Below are 12,500 nucleotides of genomic sequence, written 5' to 3' on the forward strand. Positions count from 1 at the left end.
AAGATTTCCCATATGCCGGATTTATGGTTGTCTCTGTATGCCGGATTTATGGGTAAGATTTCCCATATGCCGGATTAATGGGTATGTTCTGAGAATCCTGCAATCCTGTATTGGTTTTCTGAATCCCGGATCTTTGAGTAAATATTTCTGGAGAAGGTTCGTGACCTTTTTTTTTTTTTTTTGGGGGGGGGAGGAGTCATTGGGGGTCAGACTGATACGCCCCCCGCCTTGAAGAAAGTTTGACCTCCCCCTCCCCCCTCCCCCCTCCCCCTCGACCTAGGATTGAAATACGTTCATCTAGTTAATCAGAGAAAGTTACCAGTCATGCAGTCAGTTCACGAACGATCATCTGCCGTTGTTACGATTGGCGCTTTGTAGCTGTGGAGGAGGAGTGTCAACTGTCGAATTTTATTTTATTAACAAGAGGGAAAGGGAAGAAAAAGAAGAATGAATGGAATGAACAAGAATGATGGTAGAGAATGATGATGATGATTTTGATAATGTTGTTTATGATGATAATGGTGATGATGATGATGGTAATGATAATGGTGATAACAATAATGATAGTAATAGTAATAATAAAGATAGAAATAATAATGATATTATCGTTATTATTAAGAAAGAAGAGAAGAGAAGGGGAAAGAAGAAAGAAGAGGAAGAAGAGGGCGTGCGGGCGCGCGGGCGTACGGGCGTGACGGAAAGCGTGACTCCTTCCCGTAATTTCCACCGGAATGTCTGGTCGGCGTCGCTGGACATCCCGCCCGCCCGCCCGCTTGCCGACGCCGCTTGCGGTCAGCGCGGCGACGGACGCGGCGGGAAAGGCGGGATAAGTGATGGATGGGTGAGGGGGGGGGGGAACTTGCGGTGGATTCCAGCGCACACGCACACGTTCACACGCTCGTACGCGCTCATACGTACACACCCACGCACATGCAGATATGTGGGTGTGGCTTTTTGTTGTCTCATTCTGCTCTTGTTATTACTGCTACTACCACCGCTGCGTTATTACTGTTGTTATTATTATTACTATAATGGTGTTATTGTTATCGTTATTATCATCATTGTGTGTGTGTATATATATATATATATATATATATATATATATATATATATATTTATATATATATATATATATATTTATATATATATATATATATTTATATATATATATATATTTATTTATTTATAAGTGCATATTTATATCTATATATATATTTATATTCATAAGTGCATATTTATATCTATATATACATATTTATATATACATAATGTATGTAGATGTGATGTACACATAAACACACACACACACACACACACACACACACACACACACACACACACACACACACACACACACACACACACACACACACACACACACACACACACACTCACACTCACACTCACACTCACACTCAGACACACACTCACACTCACACTCACACTCACACTCACACTCACACACACACACACACACACACACACACACACACACACACACACACACACACACACACACACACACACACACACTCACACTCACACTCACACTCACACTCACACTCACACTCACACACACACACACACACACACACACTCACACTCACACTCACACTCACACTCACACTCACACTCACACACACACACACACACACACACACACACACACACACACACTCCCCACTCCCCCCTCTCCCCACCCATACCCCCTCCCCCTCCCCCACCCCGCCCTCCAGAACCTACACGACTGAGTGAGCACCGCCTCATCTCCTCCTCATCTCCTCCTCCTCCGTTCCAGGGCTTGACGGTCGTCGGGACATTCCTGCCGTCGTTCCTGCCGTCGTGGCCCGTGGACAACCTGTCGCTGTGGCTGTCGCTGGCCGAGGGTCTCCTGCTGCCCCTCGTGCTGGGCCTCGTCGACGCCACCTTCAGCGAGGCCGCGGGGGCGTCCTGCTCCAGAGACAAGCCGCAGCCGCACAAGTATGATGGTAAGTAGCGCTGCCTCGAGTGTGGCCTTTCCTTCTTACCCGTCCTTCTCCTGCCTTCAGGTGTCCATCCCTGGTTTATTTTAGTCGGTTCTCTCCCGTCTTTTTCTCCTCTTTTCCCTCTACTCCTTCTCTCCTTCTTTCTTTTCTTCCTTCTTTTCTTCTTTCTTTTCTACCTTCTTTCCTTCCTTCTTTTTTTCCTTTTTTTCTTTCTTCTTTCTTTTCTATCTTCTCTCCTTCCTTCTTTTCTTCTTTCTTTTCTTTCTTCTTTCTTTTCTACTTTCTCTCCTTCCTTCTTTTCTTCCTTCTTTTCTTTCTTCTTTCTTTTCTATCTTCTCTCCTTCCTTCTTTTCTTCCTTCTTTTCTTATTTCTTTTCTACCTTCTCTCCTTCCTTCTTTTCTTCCCTCCCTTCCCCCTTCCCTCTCTCCATCCTTCTCTCCCTGATAATTGATAAGAAAGAATGGCGAATTCCTGCATACTGGGACAGGCGGAACGAGGTCAAGGCAGTGAGATGGCTTGACCTGGCTTGAGCCCTCGAATCGGGGCCAGGTTTTGGATGGCCCCTTCCCTCCCTCCCTCCCTCTCTCTCTCTCTCTCTCTCTCTCTCTCTCTCTCTCTCTCTCTCTCTCTCTCTCTCTCTCTCTCTCTCTCTCTCTCTCTCTCTCTCTCTCTCTCTCAAAGTCAAAGTCTCTCTCTCTCCCTCTCCCTCCCTCCCTCTCCCTCTCCCTCTCCCTCTCCCTCTTTCATTCCCCCTCCCCCTCCCCCCTCCCCACACCCCCACCCCACCCGTTCTAGCCCCACTCCCACCCCCACCCCACACCCCCAACCCACCCGTTCTAGCCCCACCCACGCCCCGTCGACCTCCCCGGCTGTGTCTGTCCGACCTACATCCCGCATTCTTCGGGGAAAGTACTTGTTGTCTTAACCCCAGGTGGCTATGTCATCTCCCCTCCCCTTCCTCACCCCCTTCCTCTTCTCCTTCTTACTTCTCGTCTCCTTGCTACTTTTCTTCTCCTTGCTACTTCTCTTCTTGCCACTTGCCCCCTCTCTTTTTAACCTTCCCCTGCTTCTCCTCCCTACCCTCCTTTTTCCTCTACTTCCTCCCTATTCTCTTCTTGTCCTTCCCTATTCTCTTCTCCTCCATCCCTATTCTCTTCTCCTCCATCCCTATTCTCTTCTCCTCCATCCCTATTCTCTTCTCCTCCATCCCTATTCTCTTCTCCTCCATCCCTATTCTCTTCTCCTCCATCCCTATTCTCTTCTCCTCCATCCCTATTCTCTTCTCCTCCATCCCTATTCTCTTCTCCTCCATCCCTATTCTCTTCTCCTCCATCCCTATTCTCTTCTCCTCCTTCCCTATTCTCTTCTCCTCCTTCCCTATTCTCTTCTCCTCCTTCCCTATTCTCTTCTCCCCTACCTCTCCTCTCTCTCCTTTATTTGTTTTTTAATTGTTTATTTATTTATGTTTATGTATTCATTTATTGATTAATTAATTCATTTCTGTTTGTTTATTTGTTTATGCATTTATTTGATTATTCATCCATTCATTAATTATTAATTACTTACTACATGACAGAATATAGCGTAGAGGCCAGGGTCGAATGAGGGAGAAAATGAGGTTGAGATATGTGGTATGAGGAGTGTATTATGAGGAGGATGAGGAGTGTGAGTGTATGATATGAGGGCAAGGAGCGTGGTATGAGGAGTGTATTATGAGGGGAATGAGGAGTGTGAGTGTATGATATGAGGGCGACGAGTGAGGTGTAGGGAGTGTGTTATGAGGGGAATGAGCAGTGTGAGTGTATAATATGAGGGCGATGAGTGTGGTATGAGGAATGCGTTATAAGGGGAATGATTGTAAGTGTGTGATAATACAAGGGCAAGGAGTGTGGCATGAGGAATGTATCATGAGGGGAAAGAGGAGTATGAGTGATACAAGGGCGAGGATTGAGGAGGGAATGAGACATGTAGAGTGTGGTAGTGGAAGTATGAGTGTAAGGCCGTAGGGGCTAAAATAAAAATAAAAAGTATTTGAAATGCGAAGTCCAAAGGCCAAAGCAGACACGAGAATATCATCATCAGCTATGAGGGATGGATAGGGAATAGGGGAATAGGGGAATAGGGAATGGGGTGGGGGTGAGGGGGGGTAAAGGGTAATGAGTGCAAGCATTAGGAGGTCGGAAATGGGGCACGGGAAATGGGGAGAAAAAGTTGCAGGGGAAGAATAGCCAATTACCAGGGTATAAGAGGTACGAGGCAGCGAGTATCAGGTAGGAAGTATAGTAGGGAATAGGGAATGGGGTGGGGGGTAAAAGATAATGAGTGCAAGCATTGGGAGGTCGGAAATGGGTTACGGGAAATGGGGCAGAATAGCCGACTACCACGGTATAAGAGGTACAAAGCAGCGAGTATCAGGTAGGAAGTATAAGGTATAAGGATGTATAAGGCAGAAGCGACAAGGCTGAGGGGATCAGGCAAGGAATATACAGTAGGGAGCACAAGTATAAGGTAGGGAGTATAAGGCAGGAAATATAAGGTGTAGAGCGTCCAAGGAGATGAGGGGGGAGGGGTTGGGGGAGGGGGTGGGGGTGGGGGGTAGGGGTGGGGGGTAGGGGGAAGGACGGCTTTCACCCAAGGCATGTCGATGCAAGGGCGGACTCGCCTCTATGGCTTTGCAAGAATGCCGTTTGCAACATCCGGCAACAGAGAGGGGGGAGAGGGAGAGGGGGGGGGGTCGGAATAGGGTGAGAGGTAGAGGGAGAAGGGAGGGAGCGGAATAGAAGGGGGGGGGTAGAGTGTGTGTGTGTGTGTGTGTGAGAGAGAGAGAGAGAGAGAGAGAGAGAGAGAGAGAGAGAGAGAGAGAGAGAGAGAGAGAGAGAGAGAGAGAGAGAGAGAGAGAGAGAGAGAGAGAGAGAGGATGAAAGAGAGAGAGAGAGAGAGAGAGAGAGGATGAAAGAGAGAGGATGAAAGAGAGAGAGAGAGAGAGAGAGAGGATGAAAGAGAGAGAGAGAGAGAGAGAGAGAGAGAGAGAGAGAGAGAGAGAGAGAGAGAGAGAGAGAGAGAGAATATCAGCAATCGGTATGCGTGCATTGTGGATACGCAAGTTTCGCCGTTCCTATTATACCCTCCCCCCTCCCCTCCATCCCCGGCTCCCTGCCCCCTGCCCCCCACCCATACCCTTCTGCCCTTACCCCTATCACTTACCTTTTCCCTCCGCTTTCCCTTGACAGAAGTGTGTCTCGTTCAATCCTTTTTTTCTGTGTAATTTTCGTGCACTCGCTCCCTCCATTCGCTCTCTCTCTCTATCTCTATCTATCTACCTACCTACCTACCTATCTCTGTCTTTCTCTCTCATCTCTCTTCTCTTCTCTCTCTCTCTCTCTCTCTCTCTCTCTCTCTCTCTCTCTCTCTCTCTCTCTCTCTCTCTCTCTCTCTCTCTCTCTCTCTCTCTCTCTCTCTCTCCTCTCTCTCTCTCCTCTCTCTCTCTCTCTCTCTCTCTCTCCTCTCCCTCCCCTCTCTCTCTCTCTCTCTCCTCTCTCTCTCTCTCTCTCTCTCTCTCTCTCTCTCTCTCTCTCTCTCTCTCTCTCTCTCTCTCCTCTATCTCTCCTCTCTCACCCCTCTCTCTCTCTCTCTGTCTCTATCTCCTCTCTCTCCTCTCTCTCCTCTCTCTCTCCTCTTTCTCCCTCCTCTCTCTCCCTCCTCTCTCTCTCTCTCCTCTCTCTCTCTCCTCTTTCTCTCTCCTCTTTCTCTCTCCTCTTTCTCTCTCCTCTCTCTCTCTCTCTCTCTCTCTCTCTCTCTCCTCTCTCTCTCTCTCTCTCTCTCTCCTCTCTCTCTCGCTCCTCTCTCTCTCTCCCTCTCTCTCTCTCTCTCTCCTCTCTCTCCCTCTCTCTCTCCCCTCTCTCTCTCTCTCCTCTCTCTCTCCTCTCTCTCTCTCTCTCTCTTTTTTTAATTTTTTTTTTTTTTAATTCGACCTCCTATTCTCTGTGTTGTGAAATGTATATAAGAACCAATTCACAATACAGTCCATTGGTCCCAGCCTCGCCAATGGCTGTGGTCGACATCCGACATACTATTAGAAATACATTCTTTATTTATGTAAAATACAATACACTTACATATTTATCTCTAATCTACTATTTACAACCGTTTGCTCTATATCTATGTCCTTAAGGCTAGTACATTTTACAGGTCTCTTTCGGGTTCCCCTTAGACAGAGTAGTGACGATCTTAGTAATGAGAAGGCCAGCCGACATCTTATCCATGCCACGACGCAGCTCTTCTGCTGTTGTCTCTTTTCTGATAATTGCTGAGCCAGGCTCTCTCTCTCTCTCTCTCTCTCTCTCTCTCTCTCTCTCTCTCTCTCTCTCTCTCTCTCTCTCTCTCTCTCTCTCTCTCTCTCTCTCTCTCTCTCTCTGCCATTTCTCCATTCCTATTCTCCCCTATCTCACCTCCCTTTTCATCCTCCTATTTTCATCTTCCCCATAACTAACAACATCCCCCTTCTCCCTCCCCCCTCCCCGACCTCATACTCTGCCCCCACCCTCCACCTCCCACCACCTCCCACACTGGCCTCGTACACCTGCCTCCCGCAAGCCTCATCTCTTCCCCCCATTAATTTTTCTCACCCGCCCCCCTCCCTCCACACCCACACCCCCCTCCCTCCACACCCACACCCCCATCCGTGCTCATTCCGTTCCATCCAAAGGTCCACTTCCCTTCCCCATCCAGACGGCTCCATCCCTTTCCGCCCTACCTACTCTCTTCCATTATTTTTCTTCCCTTTCTTTAAACCACAAACCGCATTTTCTTCATTTTTTTTCCTCATCAAACTATAAACCATATTTATACCAATTTTCTCATGAAATTATGAACCTCATTTTCATGAATGTTTTCTCACTTGTTCTCATATTTTTTCCAATTTTCCCCATATGGCAATACATCGCGTTTACACTAGTCCTTTTCCTCATTTCCTGCATTTTTTTATGAACCCATACACCCCATTTACAAAAATTTCTTCCTACCCTTTTTTCCCATAAAACCATAAACCCCGTTTATACCCATTTCCCCATTTCTTCCCACCGTTTCTCATGAATCCATACACCCATTTCCACCAATTTCTTCCTACCCTTTTTTCCCATAAAACCATAAACCCCATTTATACCCATTTCTTCCCACCGTTTCTCACGAACTCATACACCCCATTTACACCAATTTCTTCCTACCCTTTTTTCCCCATTTATACCCATTTCCCCATATCTTCCCACCGTTTCTCACGAACCCATAACCCATATTTTCCCCCTTTCCGCAGACGGCGACGGGCCCTTCCGCTTGTTCCCAAAGGACGAAGTGAAGTCCTTCCCGCTCACCAACGGCTCCCTCTTCTCGTCGCTGCTCAACATGAACGTCGACAACCCCGCCCAGATCTTGCCGTCCTATAGGAGAGGTAAGGAACGTTTGAGGTCTTGGGGGAGGGGGGGGAGAACGTTTGAGGTCTGGGGGGGGGGGGAGAACGTTTGAGGTCTTTGGGGGGGAAGAATGGTTGAGGTCTTGGGGGAAAGAACGTTTGAGGTCCTTGGGGGGGGGGGGGGAAAGAACGTTTGAGATCTTAGGGGAAAAGAACTTTCTAGGTCTTTGGGGAAAGAACGTTTGAGGTCTTGGGGGAGGGAACGTTTTTTTCATTAAGGGGAAGAACAAGGAACTGCATGATGGATGTAGGGGGGGGGGGGCGTTTGAGTGAATTGAATATTTGTTGTGGCAAGGGAGACTGTAAAGGTAAAAGGCTTGAGGGTTCGATTGAAATGACGTTTATTATAAATAGAAAAAGCATAGAGAATGTTATTTATAGTAGATGATTATGAGAAAAAGAAACGTTTATTGATAAAAGGAAGGAGCAAAGAACTGCGTGAAGAATGTTGTTATTAGTTAAGGGAAATGGTTAAGGGTCGTTTGATTTTTAGGGGATTATGAATAAAACGTTTGATGTTGAAGTAACGTTTGTTGTGTAAATGATTGCGTGACCTGACGAACGTCTGGTGTTTAAGTTCCTGTTTGTGGCGTTTATTCATATTAACGTTTCCTCTTTTAAGGTAACGTTTGGCGTTTATGGATTGTGTAAACGTTTGATCTTTTCTTTATTTCATTTCTCTGAAAAACGTTTGGTGTTAAGATTATGGAAAGAACGTTTATAAGTTAGTGGTGTTTGATTGCAAGGTAAATAATGTTTTTTTGCGTAAGTAACATTTTGTGTTTATTGGATTATGTAAGTAACTAAATGTCTAGGTGAACTTATTTTGATACTTGCCTGCATGTTTCTTTTGTGGTGGTGTTATTATTTTTTATTATTTGATAAGTTTGTGTATATATTTCTCCATATATATTTTTTGTATGACGTTGGAATAATTATGTTTGTTGCATATGGGTATCTGCAATTATACGTGGCATCGTCTAATCCCTCTCTTCTCTCCCCAGGGGGCGGAGCCGGCATGAAGATGGGAGTGTCTTCTCAGGAAATCCGGGGTCTAGTGGCCGCCGGACCCCCGCCGCGGGTACGGGACCCCTACGGACCCCCCTTCTACCCCAGGGAACCCACCGAGTCCCTGGGTTCCGGCGCCACCAGTAGCCAGGACCCCATTTACTCGGACCCCCTCACCAAGGTACACGCCACGACGCACCGCTCCTCTTCGGTTCCTCTCGGATTCCTCTTTCGCCTAAGGATCGGCGAGCCCTTCTCTAGGGTTTCCTCTTGGTCGCTGGCTTAGTTTTGTCTTCCTCTCTTTGTCATACACCCCCCCCCCCTCTCTTTGGGGATCTAAGGAGTCCTCTTGATTTTCTTCTTGCTCACGGGGAGGGGGGGGGGGCGAAGCTGGTATAGTCTCGTCTTCTTCTTAACTGAGTATTAGATAGTCCTCTTTAATTTCCTCTTGGTGAAAGATCGAGGAAGATCACGAAAAGTCGTAGACTGCGAAATTTGTCTATGGCGGAAAAAAAGTCTTTAATCCGCAACTTTGCCGCTGACTTCTCGCGAAAATGTCTTTAAGAGCCAATTTTTGTTTAGGAGTTATGCAGGTGTTCCACATGCGTAAGGACTGCCCTTATGGCGCACACACACAAAAAAAAGAAAAAAGAAAAGAAAATGCAAATAAGACAGTGGATTATAATAACCGATACTGAATATACAACGCAATGCTGCCAAGGAAAAAAAATCCGTGTGAACAGTTATTAAGTGAGCCATTTCCCCCATTTTTACAGCAATAATAAATTCGAGAAATACTAATGGCGCCGTCCCGCTCGCTATACTCATTAGCAAAAGCTATATAGAAAATAGGAAAGTATCCGTATGTCTCTGAAATAAGCGTGTTGACGATGGTGCTGCCACCTACCAGTGACCACACAAACTTTCGACGTCGAATAACCCGGAAGTGACAATATCGACGGTGGAAAATTAATTCAGGGCTGTGCTTCTTTGACCCTATTGGCATGTGAGCGTTCAGCCATATCAAAAAGTCCGACTGGACGCGTTGAAACGTAAACAAGCAGACGACGCGAAAGCTTCACTAGCGCCATCTATGAAGCTAAACAGCGGGTTAACCGGAACCTGAAATGACAGGCCTTCTTATCTTTATATCATGTTTTACTTATAAGTGTTAGTGGTATGAGACTTTGAAGATGCAAAATGAAATAGATTACATGTTCAATATTATACTTAGTATATGGCATAAGCATTGCATTATCAATCACATGATATTTTTGCAGTGAATTATGATCACTGTATATTAAGACGTAAATGTTAGCTATAGTTCACTACGTTAATTTTTTAATAGGGCACAGTGCGATTCCTAGACCAATCCTTTATACATATTGTGCGACAATCTTGGAATCAAAGACTATCACTAGGACAGTCCTAAAATAGAATGATTTTTTTTTTGCCTTTCGTGAATACTGGTCCTGTTTTCCTCTTAACGAAGGGTCAGTGGATGTCTTTTCTTCCTCTCTTTAACAAAGGATCAGCGTGTATTTTTCTTCCTCTTAGCTAAGTATCTCTTTGTTGAGTGTCACTTTTGTTTTCGTCCTCTTGGTCACGGGACACGCACCTTCCTTCCCTCTTAGCTGAGAGAGAGAGAGAGAGAGAGAGAGAGAGAGAGAGAGAGAGAGAGAGAGAGAGAGAGAGAGAGAGAGAGAGAGAAAGAGAGAAAGAGAGAAAGAGAGAAAGAGAGGAAGGAAGGAAGGAATATAGGAAGGAAGAAAGAAAGAGTCCTTCCCTTTTTCTTCTTAATCAAGGACGAGAGAATTCCGCAGCTGTCCTCTTGGCCGCAGGAGGAGGCTGGCCGTTTTGACTCCCTCTTTCCCTTAGTGTCCCGGCCGGAGAGTCCCGCACCTTCGTTAGCGAGGACTCCCGAGGCATCGAAGAGACTACAAGTGTCTTTGAGACTTGAAACTTTATCGGATTTATTTTTCTCCAGTTCCTCCCGGAGCGCTGTGGTCTGACTTCCCTTCCTCCTTCGGCAGGTCGGCAGCGTGGACAGCTCCCTGAAGGAGGACCACATCTACGCCACGCTGTCGGAGACGTTCGGGTCCATGTCGTCGCTGAGCGAGGGGTTCCTGGGCGACGACCAGCGCTGCTCGTCCGTCACCACGGTGGCCAACGACGACTTCGAGTTCCACGACCCCCGCGCCGCCACGCCGCCCGCGCCCTCCCACCTGCCCGCCCGCGATCGCGCTCTCGCCAGCGCGCGCAACCTGGTGCTGGCGGGCCGCCCCCCGGCGCAGCTCCCGCCTGAGGCGCTCCGCGACGACGCCGACGACGCCTACGGCCTCTCCACCAGCACCGCGTCGACCGCCTCGCTCTCGGCCGCGTCGTCCTCCTTCCGCTCCGCCAGCTCGCAGGTCACGGCCACCATCGAGAGCAGCGACCGCAGCGACCGCAACGAGCTCGCCAAGGTGGACGACCGCCGCCACGACGACGATGACGACGACGACGAAGACGACGACGATGACGACGAGCGGCGTGACCAGGACGAGCTCGGCTTCTACAACACGGGCTACGAGTGCGACACGCTAGAGAAGAAGCGCAAGGCCTTCTTCTCGGAGCGCGGCGCGCTGGACACGCTGGGCCTCCGCTCGGGGCGCGACGGCGACGAGCGCAACGACGGCACCCTGTCGCGCAAGCACCGCTCGTCGTCGCTGTCCATGAACGACCTGGACCGCCTGGACAAGGACGAGAAGGAGGAGGAGATGATGTTCATCCTGCCCGTCAAGAGCGAGTCTATGCTGAGCCTGTACCGCCTGTACCTGGCGGAGGACGAGGCGGAGGGCGCCAGCCTGCACTACTCCGTCGAGATCTCGCGCTCCGAGGGCGACCTGTCGCTGGCGGCGGGCGTGGGCCCCGGGGGCGAGGGCAAGAGCGAGGGCGCGCTGCACGAGGTCTACCAGAAGCGGCGCGCGCCCGAGGCCGGCGGAAGTCGCGTCAAGCTGCAGCACAAGATCCAGCGCGCCAAAGGGCTGCAGCAGCGCGCCCGCCGCCCGTCCGCGCCGCCCCTGGCCGTGAGCAGCAGCACGGTCGTGGGCGCAGGCATGCAGGTGGCCATCATGGACAAGGCGCGGCGCAGGAACGGCATCATCACCATCCAGGACCCATCGGGGCTGTCGGTGGAGGAGCTGTTCCGCGTGCTGGACCGCGCGTCGGGCAAGAAGGCCGTGCCCTACGCCGACGTCGGGGACCCCGCGTCGCCAGAGCCGCCGCCGCCGCCGCAGCCGGACTTCAAGAAGATCTTCGTCAGCGAGTACCTCTAGGGCTGCGCCCGACTGGAAGCTCTTCGTCTCCTTGGTGGGGGAGAGGGAGGGGGGGGGGTCGCTCCCGCTCTCCCTCGCTTCTGCGTCGACCCGCGCGCGCGCCAACGTGTCAACAGTGAGGATAAACATGGTGAAGTGAACACAGACCGAAGGAAATATGTTGACTCAAGTGAATATAGGGATTCAAGTGAACGAAGTAATGACACTGACTGAAGTGAATATAACCACGAAAGAAAATACCATTTGGGGTAATTACTGACTGTGTTGGCGCGGACTTTGGAAGCGCAGAAACGTGTTACATTCGTGTTTGAGTTATTTTCTCAGCTACAGTGCAAGCAAAATGCCTAGTGAAAGTGAATGGAATTCCGACAAGGACGGTCGTGGATTGACAAGTACAAACAAGCTTAAAACAAAACAAAAAAACAAAACAAACACACACGAGATCCATTCATGTTAAAAGGAACAAGATTTCCACAAGAAGCTCAAAAATCCTTGGATCAAAATCGTTAATGTGTAGACATATATAATTTAAAACCGAGAGGATCTATCCCAGTGCCTTATAAGGAACGGTTCAATAGTGTATATACGAGTATAATTTTGTAAAGTTAGTTTTTTTTTTCTCTCTCTCTCTTTTTCAAAACATATTAAGTTTTCAGAGTTTTTCTTTCTCCAAAAAAACAAAAAGAAAACAAAAAATCGTAAATAAAGGTGTTATCCCGCCGACA

The 12,500-nt window shown here is 48.5% G+C and overlaps 1 protein-coding gene across 1 annotated transcript in view; it reads left to right on the forward strand.

The window, feature by feature from the left end:
* The window catches only part of LOC122258059 (uncharacterized), a 116,284-nt gene that overhangs the window by 102,718 nt on the left and 1,066 nt on the right, over positions 1 to 12,500 (forward strand). Inside the window, exons 3-6 of the mRNA XM_086535221.1 lie at positions 1,799 to 1,988; positions 7,295 to 7,429; positions 8,455 to 8,639; positions 10,492 to 12,500. The exon at positions 10,492 to 12,500 is cut by the window's right edge and continues 1,066 nt beyond it. Coding sequence (XP_086391347.1) covers positions 1,799 to 1,988; positions 7,295 to 7,429; positions 8,455 to 8,639; positions 10,492 to 11,775 — 1,794 coding nt within the window. The 3' untranslated portion in view covers positions 11,776 to 12,500. The remainder of the gene's footprint in view (positions 1 to 1,798; positions 1,989 to 7,294; positions 7,430 to 8,454; positions 8,640 to 10,491) is intronic.

This window comes from Penaeus japonicus, unplaced genomic scaffold (genome assembly GCF_977035675.1).
Source record: "Penaeus japonicus unplaced genomic scaffold, GWHDUDI00000001_assembly GWHDUDI00000042, whole genome shotgun sequence".
In the NCBI taxonomy this organism is placed as follows: Eukaryota; Metazoa; Arthropoda; class Malacostraca; order Decapoda; family Penaeidae; genus Penaeus; species Penaeus japonicus.